Source organism: Lampetra fluviatilis, chromosome 10, assembly GCF_964198595.1.
Source record: "Lampetra fluviatilis chromosome 10, kcLamFluv1.1, whole genome shotgun sequence".
Taxonomy (NCBI): Eukaryota; Metazoa; Chordata; class Hyperoartia; order Petromyzontiformes; family Petromyzontidae; genus Lampetra; species Lampetra fluviatilis.
The window spans coordinates 1,955,000-1,971,364 of record NC_136284.1 but is presented as its reverse complement, the minus strand read 5'-3'; the positions used below and the strand labels follow the sequence as shown (position 1 = coordinate 1,971,364).

General features: G+C 51.8%; 1 protein-coding gene across 2 annotated transcripts in view; it reads left to right on the top strand.

Moving 5' to 3' along the window:
• Positions 1-16,365, top strand: part of LOC144934403 (gamma-aminobutyric acid type B receptor subunit 2-like) — a 69,055-nt gene that overhangs the window by 38,124 nt on the left and 14,566 nt on the right. For both annotated transcript variants that reach the window (XM_078860123.1, XM_078860122.1), the window contains exons 15-18: positions 6,331-6,441; positions 7,555-7,779; positions 9,442-9,624; positions 12,028-12,163. In XM_078860123.1, the coding sequence (XP_078716249.1) occupies positions 6,331-6,441; positions 7,555-7,779; positions 9,442-9,624; positions 12,028-12,163 (655 nt within the window). The remainder of the gene's footprint in view (positions 1-6,330; positions 6,442-7,554; positions 7,780-9,441; positions 9,625-12,027; positions 12,164-16,365) is intronic.

Genomic DNA, 16,365 nt, shown 5'->3' with positions numbered 1-16,365 from the left:
CCACGCGCCCCGTGTCCCACGCGCCCCGTGTCCCACGCGCCCCGTGTCCCACGCGCCCCGTGTCCCACGCGCTCCGCGTGCCAGATTCCGTGTCGAGAATTTTCACTGGCGCCAGGCCCGTCACGCCAGGATCTGTGTGGGACCAAGCCTCGGCGCTGTCGTACCACGCGCGTGCGCGTGTGTGCGCGTGCGTGTGTTTGGGCGTGCGTGTGTGTGTACGCGTATGTGTGTGCGCGTGTGTGCACGTGCTTGTGCGCGTGTGTGTATGGGCGTGTGTGTGTGTGCACTGCTGTCGTCGTGGGGTGCGGTAGTGTAGCGGTTAGCACGCTGCGCTACGAACCGGGCGACCCGAGTTCGATTCCCGCTCATGGCCAACACCAGTGACGATTATCTGAGCCGGTCCTGGACCTCCCCTAGGTCGACTCAGCCTCAAATGAGTACCTGGTGCGGTGTGTAATTATCGCCACTGGTGACACAAAGGCGGTCGGTCGTGGTGCTGGCCACCCACCCCGTCGTGTGCCGATCCGGCCTTCATAGGTGTTCTCTGACAGCACTTGCCCCAACAGTTTCTTAAGGCTGTACGGGGGATCTTTGTCTTTGCACCGATGCAATGAGCGAGAGAGAGTGGTGGTGGTGGCGGAGCCGCGTCTATAGCCGCCACCTTAACGCTGTCGCCGCACCGAGGCCGCAACACCCCCGGCGCTGCGCGTCCCGTGAGCCACCGCCATCGCCTCGAGCAAGGAGACATTTCTGACAGGGCTGGAATTGATCTGTAATGGAGTTGTTGTTCGGGTCCAGGGTTCACCGCTGATGCAATCCACAGCGCGGCAGGCAGGCCAGACCAACGGTCAGGGCAATGCCTGGTTATTTTTTGCGCTGAATGACCATATTCAAAGGTGGGAGTCGCGGGGGTTTATACGTCGCAATGAGGCTCCACGCCGTCCTGTGCTGCTGCACCGGATTAAAATGTGTCGCGAGGTACACAGGTTGGGGGAGCGGGGGGTCGTGAAAGGAGGAGAGGCGAGATGGTGGGAGTGGGGGGGGGCCTCATTAAAACGCAAACACGGGCCTAGGAGCACACATCGTGCGGCTAACATTTCACAGGGAAATGTTGAAGCGACATGCACAATGTGTACGCACGCACGCAACGGTTTGGGCAGCGTGCAGACGTCCGGACGGCAGCCGGTGCCGCTCGCGGGGGCCGCTCGCGTCCATCGCGCACCGCGGCGCGCGCTCGGCTCCTTTCATTTCGCATTTCGACCTTGGGCTTGGCAAATACAGTTTCGATTTACGTCCGAATGCGAGCAGGAAGACCGTCACGATGTAAATAAAGACGAGGGCAGGATTTGAGTAAACGCCACGCATATGCTCGAGGGCAAGCTCCCAGTGGGAGTTGAGGTTGTCTTGGAACGGAAGGTATATTTTTCTGTTCTTCGTCTCAAATGCGTGGTGGTAATGTGGGGGGCGTAGGGGGTGGTGGGGGGTTCTTACCTCACCGCGTGTTGTTACCTTAGTTCAATTCTGCTGTGGATAGGGTTGCCACCTCACATTGCACTGTGACACTTCAGAGGAAGAGGAAAATTACATCCCCACAATACCAGCAAAGGAGAGAATTGCATGCGAATGTATTTTCTTGAGTGGTGTTCTGTTGTTGTTATTAATATGCAACTAACAAAAAAAAATTTGAACGTAGTGCGGTACGCCAGCATAAACAAACCACAATTTTTTCGCAATATTTATTTATTTTATTTTCCCCCGATTTGTAACCCCGTGCAGACAATCTTGGGGTGCTGCGTCAACATCGGTCCCCGTGATGTCGAGGCAGTCGTAAGACGACCGTTCTGAGCAGATGGACACGAAGAAGCGCCACAGTCTGTTGCCGTTTAGCAGCACCCAGCCTGATGGCGACTGGCTCCTCCGTATTTTGACTCCTCGTGCCCTGGACAGATTTAACTCGTGCCCGAGACTTGGTCGGACGGTTACGGTTAAATAAATACGACCACTGACCTTTCATGAACAATTTCGCCTACATTGGAAAACCTTGTCCTTAAATAGCATTTGGTTGTTCACAAGAAGATTTATATTTTGACCTCATTTATTGGTGCCATTACAATAACCCTAAACCTAACCCGAACGATCCCAATGCTTGACTTGCCGTACTATCCATCGGTGGTTCAAGACGACAACGATCATGATGATGCTCCAGTCCCACCTCAGGCTCGCAACGCAACGCAAGAAAGCTGCTGCTGCTGCTGCTCCAGGCACTCGCCCTCCTGGTCGACCAATTCAACGGTCAATATTGACCTTTTCTTTTGCAATTCTCAGGAGACTGAGTAAACATTGGAATCGCGTCAAACTCGGCTACAGGGTCAGTTAAAGACTGATAAATAAACAGATTTGCTGGTTCAAATTTAGATTTCAGACTGTTTTATCAGGACCGGTGTGTTATGCAGCACTGGTGTACCGCCAATTGGTCTATATTTTTTTGTACGTCCTGGGGGAGACTTAGATTTCGAAATGAAACAGCTTCCTCAAAAAGAGGACATTCTGGGAAAACCAGAACCCTTCAGTGAGTGGTTCAATTCCAGCAGCACTCGCAGGAGAAGGGACGTCGTAAGCAGCCACGCTCTCCGCCTCTCCCTCCACCGCATTTGGAAGCAGAGCTAATGCGTCTGACTAACGACCCAGGAGGGGTTTAGGCCTTTGCAGCTGGTCGGCAATAAAGTCAGCGCTCACCCCCGCCACCCCCACCATGCCGTCGGAGGGAGACGGCGGTGCGTGGTGCGTGTAGCAAGCGCAGTAAATCTCACGGCTTTTGTGATTCAAGTGCAAAATGAACCCATTAATCTGCAACACACGCTCCCCGGCTGTGCCCGCTCCTCTGAAATATGCGAGCTGTTAGGATAGTGTGATGTGACGGTGCTGGCTCTGAGCTAATGAAGTCCACATTTTTCTGCCCTTCGGCATAACAGAGGACACGTTTCTAATATCGGGCTACGTGTAACGCATTACATGTATATGGTTTATTCTGTGACAGGTTGTTTTTTTCTAAAAGGTATCATGTCTTCCAAAATGCGATAATAACGTGTTTTAAAAGCAGCATTTTAAACAAACCAAAACAGTTAAACAATGACGTATATATATTGTTCTGTGTTTGTTTTATTTTATGGATGACATTCTAATGAAGAGTGACATTGTGGAAAACGTAATTCCATCACCACCACGATTCCACAGGTGGTCACGTGATGGTGTGGCTGCTCCGACGGTATCGCTACCCATCCTTTAGCTGAGCACGTCCCTTCCCGCCATTAAAATTGCTTCCCAAAGTCCCCTTTCCCCCAGTAATTTAGTAAATCATTATAATTATACACCACTGTCAATCCGCTTCGACACAAAAGCCGTGCCAATCACGGGGGTTGTTTGACCATACCTCACCACGCTGGTCATTGCAGGTTCGTGAAGCTGTGGGGTGGGAGCAGTTAATTTATCACTGGCCACTGATGTCAGCCGTGGCTGAGGAATCGAACGGAGGTCGCCGCGGTTTTGTAGCAACGCAATGCGCTAACCGCTGCGCGGGCGCTCTACTCCCTGCCCAGGAAATTGCACGTCCCCTCTTCCCTATCCACTGTGGTGGATCCACACGCTACTGCCGCCGCGCAGCAGCAGAACCCTACCTGCGGGGTTTACTTTCATCACGGTCGCTTATTTTAGATGCATTCTCTCTGCGATTGTGAATTCATCCAAGTGCGGTTGCGCCCGTCACGGCTCAAGGTCATCGCTCTGCTCGCACGGACACATCCACCGCCTCCTCCGCCGCCGCCTCCTCCTCCGCCGCTATCTCCCGCACCGATCCCATCCCCCTGCACCCCCGCCCCCCCCCCCTCGGCGCCTGTTCCCGAGCGCCGCGTCGCCCCCCGTGGCCGCTGCTGCCCTCGCCACCCTCGGCCATCGCTCTGCGCTCGACACGGCTGCTTCCGAATGTCAGAATCTCGACACCGCGGAGGTCATCTCATCACCATCGTCATCATCTGATCACCACCATCATTTCATCATCACCATCATCTCATCACCACCATCATCTCATCACCACCATCATCTCATCACCATCATCATCTCATCACCACCATCATCTCATCACTACCATCATCTCATCACCACCATCATCTCATCACTACCATCATCTCATCACCACCATCATCTCATCACCACCATCATCTCATCATCACCATCATCTCATCACCACCATCATCTCATCACCATCATCTCATCACCACCATCATCTCATCACCATCGTCATCATCTGATCACCACCATCATCTGATCACCACCATCATCTCATCACCACCATAATCGCATCACCACCATCATCTCACCATCATCATCTCATCACCATCATCATCTCATCACCACCATCATCTCATCACCACCATCATCTCATCACCACCATCATCTCATCACCACCATCATCTCATCACCACCATCATCTCATCACCACCATCATCTCATCACCACCATCATCTCATCACCATCATCTCATCACCACCATCATCTCATCACCATCGTCATCATCTGATCACCACCATCATCTGATCACCACCATCATCTCATCACCACCATAATCGCATCACCACCATCATCTCACCACCATCATCTCATCACCATCATCATCTCATCACCACCATCATCTCATCACCACCATCATTTCATCACCACCATCATTTCATCACCACCATCATCTCATCACCACCATCATCTCATCACCATCATCATCTCATCACCACCATCATCTCATCATCATCTCATCACCATCATCATCTCATCACCACCATCATCTCATCACCATTATCATCTCATCACCATCATCATCTCATCATCACCATCATTTCATCACCATCATCATCTCATCACCATCATCATCTCATCACCACCATCATCTCATCACCACCATCATCTCATCACCACCATCATCTCATCACCATCATCTCATCACCACCGTCATCTCATCACCACCATCATCTCATCATCACCATCATCTCATCACCATCATCTCATCACCACCATCGTCATCGCATCATCATCATCATCACCACCATTATTATCTAATCATCACCATTATCTCATCATCACCATCATCTCATCATCACCACCATCATCATCTCATCATCATTCCATCACCATTATCATATCATCACCATCATCATCTAATCACCATCATCATCTAATCATCATCTCATCATCATCATCATTTACCAAATTGTTAGATGTGTGTGGATCGCTCTCTAACTACACTCCGAGTGGTGCTGCTGAAGCAGTGATGCGTGTGTGTTACTGTATGCTGAACTTCTTTCACACCGTACGTAGCCAACCGCGCTAATCGGAGGTGCGAAAAACACCGTCACGTCTGTTCACGTGACAACTTTGTTAATCGGCTGCGTCGGGTGGAGGAGGGGTGTCCGACAACATATGTTATTCACGCAATCTCGGCCAAAAAAAATAATTGTGAAGACAGATTGGTCATGAGAGCCTACGTATTAAAATCCCAGGAAGCGTACTACTAAGTCATACATATCACAATTATAATTCCTTATAGAGGAAACACATACTAATTAACTGATTACTAATCTAGTATAAAATTACACCACCCCCTTTTCCTCCGCCACTGATCTCCGCACCTTATGGGTTCAGCGATGACGTCGTCTTTCTGCTGCTGCTCTGTTTAACACCGACACAGGAGGAGGATTTCTCCACCATTCTGGCAAATCTCCCGATGATGCTGGTTGTAATTACCAGCATCATTAACGACAAATTGTAAATGTTGTAGATTTTCTCTCCAACACACCGGTGGGCTGAAGTGGTAACTATTTGGCGCTTTGTATTCGTGACAAATCTCTTACTGATTGGCTGTGTCGGGTGATGGAGGGGTTTCGACACATTCATACTTACGCGATATAACCCAAAAAACCCTTTATTATGAAAATCCCTTCCTTGTCACTAGTTTGTGTTTTTTTGTTGTTGTTCAGCGTTCAAGCAACGGCACGTGGTGCGAAACGTCGGGCAACAACAACTTGTGACGCAACACGATAATAACGCGTCGGGAGGGCCATGCAGCAGAACCAAACACACAACTGGCACAATCGCGAAAATCCCTACGCCGGCGGTGTGTGCTGTGTTTCTTTGCTGTTGATTTGTTTTTTTGTGATTCAGGTCTCCCTCGAAAAGCAACAACAAAGGTGTAGCCCCTCGAAGCGCCCTCGCCCCGTGTGAATATATATATGTCGACGTCGCGTAATTTGCTCTTTTGACGCCACCGTGTCGCCCCTGCTGCTGCAGCATCCCGAGGGCGGGGAAGACTTCACGATCGTTCCCCAGCTGGAGCACTGCGAGAGCACTCACATGACCATCTGGCTCAGCATCGTCTACGCCTACAAGGGCCTGCTCATGGTCTGTATGGAAAGACCTCTCTTACACTCGTGCGCCTGCGAGCGTGTCTGTGCGAGGCCAGCTCCTGTGTGTGTGGATGTGTCATGGGAGCGGCAGTGTAGCGGTTAGCGCTACGCTGCGCTATGAACCTGGCGACCCGGGTTCGATTCCCGCTCACTGCCAATGACAATTATTTGAACCGGTCCTGGGCCTCCCCTAGGTCGACTAAACCTCAAATGAGTACCTGTTGCGGTGTGTAAACATCGCCACTGGGGAGACAAATGCAGCAGCCGGTCGTGGTGCTGACCACCCTACCCCCTCGTGTCCCGTGCCTCGTATCCCGTGCCGGGCTTCACAAGTGCTACTCACTCACAGCAATTGCCCCTACAGTTAAGGCTATCTGGGGGATCTTTGTGCCTGTGTGTGTGCCCGCCGTGAGGCCGAGTCGGCTGAGGGTGCCGCGTGACCGCGCGTGCCGCGTGCTCTCGAGGGAGCACGCGGGGCGCGCGTTCAATAATTTATGGGCGCATTCGGCATCTTAAATGATTTAAGGACGAATACTTTCGTGCATTTCTGATTATGCGACATTTTAATACAGTAGCTAAATTTAATATTTGTTTAAAGTTTGTAGCAATGTATTTTCAAGTTGTGATTATTTGGTGTAATTCCATGTGCAAGATTTTTGGTAGTTTGCGACTGTTGAGTGTTAGTCGCTTTGATATTAATGCTGAAATCTTCTATAAATGGACCCTCCAAATTCTTCCCAAGAGCACTGCGTTCTGCTGTGGCTGATGGCCCATAGGTGCCAGGTTGTCAGGCGATGAAAGCCATAAACAATGGATTGTAAATCAATCTGTGCAGAACTTTGTGCCACTCTGGTTTCCTCGCGCATGAAACGAACCACTCACTCATGAAATTGACGGCAACATCCCAAAATGAATCTTGAAATTATTACGAAATTGCCACCCGTTCACTTTGTCAGCATTTATCCTGTGCAATGTGCATCCCTACACTGAGTGATCTGAACGTCGCGAAACCGGGCTAAGACTGGTACGGCTGGGGGCTGCGAATTGGACAGAGGGCCGTGCCACCCCCGCCATCCCACCCCACTGCTTCTCTGCCCGTCCCACGCAGGTGTTCGGCTGCTTCCTGGCATGGGAGACACGGAACGTATCGATTCCGGCGCTCAACGACAGCAAGTACATCGGCATGAGCGTCTACAACGTGGGCATCATGTGCATCATCGGGGCGGCCGTCTCCTTCCTGACGCGCGACCAGCCCAACGTGCAGTACTGCACCGTCGCCCTCGTCACCATCTTCTCCTCCACCATCACCCTCTGCCTCGTTTTCATGCCCAAGGTGAGCGGCGCGGAGGTGGTGCTCGTGGTGGAAGGTAGCGTGTTCGCCGTGTGGATATTATTCGTAATGATAGTTCGCGAATCGGACGCGTTGTTCGATCGAGAACTCGGAGGCACGGATCAAGATCTGTAAGTCAATCGTACGACGGCCTGAACATGTGAGAGCATGGACATGTGATAGCATGAACATGGGAGAGTCTGGGCAGGTGAGTATGAACATGTGACAACCTAAACAGGTGATGGCATGAACATGTGAGAGCCTGGACAGGTGAGAGCCAGAACAAGTGAGTATGAACAGGCAAGAGCCTGGAAATGTGATATCATGAATACGTGACAGCCTGAACAGGTGAGCTTGAACATATGAGAACCTTGAGCTGCTACCGGAATGTGATGGTGCTTGGATGCCGCTGCGTCTGTTCAGTGGGAGAGAGTTCCAGATGGCTGCTGATGCAGCTACGAAGGGTGGTAGTTTGTAGGATCCACGAGGCCAGAGCCCCGGGTGTGTTTTGTTTTTAGCGGAGGAGTCACTTGGCACAGCCTAAGCGATAGAGGGAAAAGACCGGAATGGAAAGAGGCATTAGCAACATGATAAACCATGATTACAGATTCACCAGCAACAATGCCTGATGGCGCTTGGCAGGTAAGCCGATCCAGGGGAGAGATTTTAACATTGAATTTAGGATTCCATTGAGAAGCTCGCTCGGGATTTTCGTTGCTGTCCGAGTGGAGGGGAATTAGTCGTGAGAGACGTTTGGAACCCGAGACCAGGCTGGCAGGCTGAGCGCAAAAGAGTTTAATGCGTAGGAGGCTTTCACGACCAATGTTATCCATCATCGAGGGTTTTTGGGGTTAGATCGCGGAAATATGAATGTGTTGTTCAACCCGCCATCAACCGAAAAAGCTAATTAGGAAGGTTTGTCACGTAAACAACACGTGGCAATGTGTTACTGGTTCAGCACACAGGTGTGTTGGAGAGTAAACCCACTACGACATTTACAATTTGAGTAACGTGACGTTTTACCGGTAATTACAACTCAGCCTCATCAGGCGACAGCCAGAATTGTGGAGAAATCCTCCTCCTGTTTCGGTCTTAACTAGATGTCGTCATTCCGAGAAAACAGCCCCCTCCCACCTCTATCATGAGCTCAAAAGAGGTGGTTCTGAGCAACAGTCGACCGCTCTTGATGGCGAGACGTGGTGTTGTGTGGATTACGCACACACGACGCCTGTGGACAAAGCAGCAGCTATTCCTGCAGTCTTGGGGCGCCCTCTGGATGAGCCTGGGTGGAGCTTTGGATGCGCGACGACGTAGCACCCACAGATTGCCATCGGGCTTGCGGTGCAGAGAGCAGTGCAGAGACATGTGTCGTACTGCACTTCTATGTTTCCACGTTGATGTCTTCAGCAACTTTCGCTGACCAGCAGGCTGAAGTATGGTCAACTAACCCCCAACAACCTCCCCTAGGTCAACTCGGCCTTAAATGAGCACCTCGTGCAGCGTGTAAATATCAAACGCAAAGGCGGCTGAGCGCGGCGCCGGCCACAACGCCCCTGCGTACTCAGCGCCGGCCTCAATAGGCGCTCGCCGACGGCGCTCGCCCCCAAAGATCCGTGCGCACTCACACAGCTCGCCTCCTGGCTCTCTGTCCGCGTGCTCCACCAGCTGATCGCCATGCGCACGAACCCGGACGCGGCGACGCGCAACCGGCGCTTCCGCTTCACGCAGGCGCAGAAGCGCGAGGACACGCGCACGCCGCCCTCCGTGTCCAGCGTCAACCACAGCTCCAGCGGCCGCCTCGAGGGGCTGCAGGCCGAGAACCAGCGCCTGCGCATGTACATCACTCAGGTGACCGGCTCTGCGGCACGCGCGCGGGGCACTGGCATTGCTGTGTGTTGTGTGTGCGGTGCCCTGACACCGCCAGCGGTAGTGGAGTCGTTAGCGCTCTGCACTACGAGTTCGATTCCCGCTCATGGCCAAAAACAGTGGCGGATATCTGAACCAGTCCCAGGCCTCCCCTATGTCGATTCAGCCTCAAATGAGTGCGTGGTGCAGTGTGTAGTAAACATCGCCACTGGGGAGACAAAGGCGGTCGAGAGTGGATCTGGCCAGCCACACCTTCACGTGTCCTGCCGGCCTTCATAGGTGCTCTCGAACAGCACTTGCCCCAACAGTCTGTTAAGGCTATACGGGGGATCTTTGTTTTGGTGCCCTGACACACGCACATACTCACACAGCGGCGTCCTTGCCATGCTGTGGTGCCAGTGCTTTGGAGGTAAGGCTTGGTGGATCGTTTACACAAATGTGTATATGCTTGTCAACATTGTGGAGGCAATAGGCAGCTTCTAATAACATAATCTGGCCTCTGGGACTGAGATCGTCCCTGCTGAGATGAGTTGTTTGTTTGGCTCACGTTGGCTGGCATGAACACGCTCAGGCACCCACCGCCTCCTGGCCACCACCTCCCGGCTGTCACCACCTCGCTGGGTCGCGACGTGGTGGTCAGGCGATGACAGTGCCGTCTGTTCTAATAAAACGCCACATGTGTTGCTTTCATAACGTGAATTGGTTACAACGCAATGAATGTATTAGGGAACGCATTTTTCATAACGCGGATGCGAATTGGATATAACGCGATCGGGCGAGGGGAACTATGTCACGGCGCGAGGAGGAGGCATACGCGGTCGTGCGGCTGCCTCAGCGTAGCGGCGTCGCGCAAGGCAGCGGGATGCTGCTGGATGCTTCCAGACGCTACCCACGCGCCTCAGTCTCTGTTCAGCCTGCGTGCGCATCTCGACTGTTATCACGGACTGTGCTTTACCCCACATATGTCATTATAACGCGATTTTTCCATACGCGGTGATCTTCAGGAACGCGACTACCGCCGCGTTATACTGCATTGTGGATTTCTTGAATGGGGGGGGGGAGGGGGGTAGTTTTCTCCAGGTTCTCAGGTTTCGCCCCCCACCCCACACACGAAGCCAAACACTTGTCATGTAAATTGGATTCGGTGAGTCAAACACGGTGATGTGGCACGATCCTCCGGAAAACGTCCGGACGTTCAGTGGGGCTTTACCGGATAAAGAAACGACAGTCAAGGTAACCGGGCACTTTCTTGGTAAGCCAGTCATCCAGTTGAGCTGTCTCGCGCACTCCGTGCAACCGAGAACAGCTGACAGCTGAGCGACGTTGATATGTAGCTCACGTCTGACTGTCCGGGTGAATGCCCAATAGCCCAGTCCAAGCCTCGTCACAAGGAGATAGAGGGCACACGAACCGCATTGCGTGTTTTTCAATTTCAATTTTGTTTCCACTATAACTCTCCACTCCCCGACAGAGCCAATCAAATCAAGTTGTCACGTTGGCAAATATGGCAATTGATTTGATTTGTCAGTAAAAAAAAGTAAATGTTGAAATGCGAGCAAAATTTGACAGTGTTTCTCCAACGTTTCTCTGGAGATGACAACCAGCATCATCAGGTGTTTACAAAATTTCTGCTCTCCTAAGCGTGGGGAAATTTTTGTTGGTACATTTTCCCCCACGATTAGCACAGTTGGCAACATAACGGCGCGAAAGAAGTTCAACATACGTGCGTACATTTCAAAACAACATCAACAGGCAAATAAGAGCAGGTGACTTTCTGAAACATCAAGATCGGTAGCTCACCGCGGCCGGTGCTGTCGACGCCTCCACACGTCGCCGTAATTGTGTCTCTTTTGTGAGACCATGCGGTTGTTGCACAGTCAGCGGCCAATTATCTGTGATATAATTGCTGAATGTATGAGGAAAGGAAGGACCATCATCATGCCATTTGTACATAATGTAGAACTCTATGCTTGTTGAACAATTGATTATGGTGCATGTCCGTGATCTGCCATTAAATATTTCGTATGTCAGTAAATGGCAGTTGTGTGATAATGAATATACCTTGGGGGAGTGGTGGTGTAATGGTTGGCACACTCCACTACGATATCGGCGATCTGGGTTCAATTCCCAGTCAGTCGCAAGATATATCTTAATCAGTCATGAGCCTCCCCGAGATTGACTCAGCCTTAAATAAGTATCTGGTGCAGTGTGTAAATATCAGCACTGGGGAGACAAAGACGGCCAGCCATCGTACTGACCTCACATCTCGCGTGCAATTCCGACATTCGTAGCTGCTCGCTTAACAGCACTTGTCCCCATAGTCCGCGTAGGGCTATGCAGGGGTGGGTGGGGGGGTAAATCTTTGTCTCTGTACCACTTCCACAGCTGGATTCTGAGCTCGAGCACATCACCATGGAGATGCAGGAGAGCCCGGAGAAAGCACCGGGCACGTGGGGAAACGCAAACTACACAAACGCAACCGCCGGCTACGGGGTCAGCGCTCAGCGACCTCTGCTGCAGGGTAAGGCCCGCTCTGCCAGGTCCATGCCAGGTTTTTTTTTGTTAAACTAATTTCAAACTTAATTTGGAGCTTTCGTGACTGCAGGAATTACTCTTTGGTTCTTTCGGTAAAGTCACGTATAAAGATAAAATAATAAATTAAATACTAATTTCAGCCGGAGCTGTCCGGGTCGGCGTTCCCGGAAACTATTTCTGCACCCAGACACGCCGCATCGAGGCTACGCCCCTCGCTTCGGCTGCAGCTACTCTCTGCGGTCGTACGCACGTTTGTTTCAATATCTCTTGCAGCGTGCGTAGTAGCCAACCACGCTCATCGCAGGCGCCGAGGGTAAGGGCGGCGAACTAAACACAGAAACAGTTCTAAAGAATTGAGTTTTCAATTTTGATTTAAAAGTGCATTTACTCCAGTGGCCTCCTGCCGCTAGACCTACTACCCCGGTCGAACAGTCACGGAGAGAAATGTAGCCGCTGCACGCAGTGTGATGCAGCTGTAGATGCGTTGCAGTAAATCGTTGTCCTCGCCACCTGTGCATCCCAGCTGCAGTTGTTGGCATTGGCGACGGTGGTCAGTGCTAAGGCAGAAGTAGTGGCTGTCTAATTTCGCCTCCGCGGTTATTGTTGCGTCTCATTTTGCCGGCTGACGTGCGCCGGGATTCACTAAGTGCTCACCGATGTTTTGCGCATTGAACTTCGTAAAATCACAACGCAGCTTGTGTAGCGATTGTGAGAAAATGTTTTCAGCTTTGTGAACAGTAGAAGAAACAGTAGAAACGTGACACGTGTTTTACTGTTTGGCCGTGTCGGGTGGTGGAGGGTTACGACACATTATAAATTACGCGATCTGACCCAAAAACCTTTATTATAGAAGCGTGTTTTGTTTGTGTGGTTGTGTGTACACGTGTGGGGGTACGTACAGTACGTGCGGTGCCGCGGTTGGCACGCTGCGCTACGAACCCGGCGACCCGAGTTTGATTGCCACTCACGGCCAACACGGGTAACGATTATTTGAACTGGTTCTGGGCCTCCCCTAGGTCAACTTGGCCTCAAATTAATACCTGGTGCAGTGTGTAAAAACATCGCCACTGGGGGGCCACGGCCGGCCTGGCGTGGTGTTAGCCACCCACTCACTCGTGTACCGTGCCGGCTTCATAGCTGACCACTAACAGCACTTGCCTCAACAGTCTGTTGAGGCTATACTGGGGGTCTTTGTCGTTGTGTGGGGCAGCAGTGTGTGAGCGTGCGTGGGTGTCCACACAGCTGAGGTGGCTCAAATGCATTTGGTCACAGAGGAAGTTTAGGCGCTGCGTTTCAGAGCAGAATGTGCGATGGAACTGTCTCTGCGTTGCCCCCGGGGCCACAGGCGATGAAGCCGTCATAGGCCAGGATCGAGCGCCTCCGGAGGGAAGAGCTTCCGCGCCTTCGCTTGCCGCAGTCGAGAGGGCAAACGGCGGCGCGCGTGTGTTTTGCTCCGCGCTCCACGCCTATCAATGCCGAAATTTGCTGCGTGTGGACGGTCGCTTTGGGGAAAAAAAACAATCATCTGAATTGCTCACTTACGCACAATGGCACGGTGCTCTCAGATGTACCTGCGGTGTGATGCCGAGAGCTGCGAGTTCGTACGAGCGTTCGTTCCGATTGGGATTTTATTTTTTACATTTAATTAAATTATTCCCCCGGGAATATACCCTGCGGGAAGGGGCTAGCGCGCTGCGCTACGAACCCAGCGACCCGAGTTTGATTGCTGGCCACGGCTAATGTCAGTGGCCAGTGCTGTCTGAACCTGTGCTGGGACCCCCCCCCCCCCCGTAACCCTTTCACCAACTCACATTGACCAGCGTGGTGAAGTATGGCCAAAACAACCTCCATGACCGGCACAGCACGGTAGAAACTCTCACCTGTGAATATTAACGGCAGCCATGGAACGGAACGCATCCGAGAAGGACGTCCACCGATTTTACGGAGTGGATTATTGGGAAGGCCTTCAATCCAGCAGTGAATTGACTGAGGCTGACGACTGCCACTGTACCTTGGAGTTGAATGGAAACGCGGTCCTTGCCGAGCGCCCTACAGCGCGGTGTCGCACCAGCCAAGGTGAGGGCCAAGAAACAAAACAACCCATCTTGCCGCCTTAGACTATCTCCGTCCCAGGGGCCCATCGAGGATTTTATCAGGGGCTGCCTCCGCACCGTTGAAAAGCAATTTGTCTCGTTCACAATGCTCTCCTCTTTAGATCGCATCCTCCACAGCGCCAAGACAAGCAGCTGCTCTGATAAGCTGGCTATATACGGCCGAGTGATGTAGTAAGCGCACCCAGCGTGATGCACATTAAGCCGTGACATGAAGACCCTTTCGGATATTCCAGACCTGCCGTTCAAAACGTCGCGTGTGCAAAAACACATCGTGTTTCTGATTGAGTAAATGCTACATGTGCGCAGTGGCTTTATTTCCAGTGTTGTTGCTGCTGCTGCTGCTGCTTTGGGAAAATTCTAAAGAAAAGCTCTCAGTACGTTATCTCACTTTTTCAAGTGACTTTACCGCAGCGCTGATTTGTGATAATACAAATGTAGTTCGTTTTGTTTTCATCCTTTCTATACTTTTAAGGGGATCACCAAGACGCTGTATTCACGGACGGTTATAGTCTACTATGTGTTTTTACCCAATTAAGTAATTTGCGGGTAATTTATTTACTTAAATATGGATCATGACGCAGGCACAGCACTTGAATTACTCTATTTATCGAAAGACGCTAAAAGGGATCTTCAGTGGCCACTGCCAAGCAGTGGTTAATGCACATGCCGTATTCACCGCGTTGAAGCAGTGGCTAATACTGCACGTGTAGCAAGAAGCAGGGCGGCCTCGAGGCTCAAACCGCGACGCTCCCCGACGGGTGACGACCCCAGCCGTGCGGCCTCTACGCGAGCGTCGGCGGCTTGTTTTGAGGGAAGCGAGGAGTTTGCGAGCGTGGGGAGATAGATGGAGGCTTTGATGTGGTTGGTGACCGCGCTGTGGAGGACCGCGCGCGGGCCTTTGAGCGTGCGGACCGCGGCGTGCTCCCTGCCAAAGCCCGAGATCCTCGTCCCCGGGGACGTTTCATCTCCCTGGGGGAGGGCGAGAGTGGTCGCGGGGCGACGCGGGGGGGGGGGGGGGGGTGACCTTTTGTTTTTCAAAAGGTCCTCGGTGCCAGCCGGTTATGATGCAAGCCGGACCCCATCCGGGCACCCTGCCCCTCTGAGGTTGCCTCCTTTGATGGAGTGAAGATAACATTTAACGAAGGGGAAGGGCCGGCCTTTCCGCACAAACCCAATGGTGCCATTTTCAGTGGGACATCAATATGCCACCCCCACTGTTCCTCTGCCTCTCTCTCCCCAAGAGTATATTTGTGGGATTCATGAAGATCTCGGACTTGATGGGCTGTTCCCATGTTTGAGTAATGATGATCAGATCAAAATGCAGCAGGCTGTTCTCATATTTCACCATTCCCAAGCGAACCCTGCACATGACGAAGATCTGCCATGTTGACAAAATGAGTTTAAAGTTGAGAGTTTATTTCGTGTAACCCGGTGAGAACTCAAAGAAGCCAGGATAGAGTCTGATTTGTTTGAGTGACCTGGGACATTGGTCTGCCAGTTGGGGGCAATGAGTGCTGTATTACGTGTGGTTAGGAGTGCGTTTTTTTATCCCACTTAGAAAGCAAACCCAGAAACATTAGTGGGAATTTGTTTCAAACTATTTCGTCGTGACAATTTTCATGGAGCGCTCACGACGTGACCTCTTACACACCGTGCAGAGGTTTGTGGAGGTCACGTGGTGGCCTAGAGGGTATGTGGGCATTTGGCACCGTTCGATAGAGTGGCGCAGCTCTGCTCCGGGCCGGAATCGAGACCTGCAGAGGGAGCCGCTGCTTTTGCACCTAAAGTTTACAGAGGAGGTTGTGTACGAAGCAACGCTGAGCTGCGGGTGGGGAGACGTGTTTTTCTCTCCATGTTTCACCACCCGAATCTCTCCTTTCTTCGCTGAACTTTCCCCATAATTTCGTCGCGGATGACATCCAAATGTTCTTATCCTGACCTCGCTTCCCGCATCTCATCCTGTCTGGTCTCCATCCAATCTCGGATGTCACGTCACTTTCTGTCCATCAACCAAAATTATCGTTTTTCTTGCCTCCCGTTCCCCTGTCACACAATCTCTTTCCCTCCGTTTTAT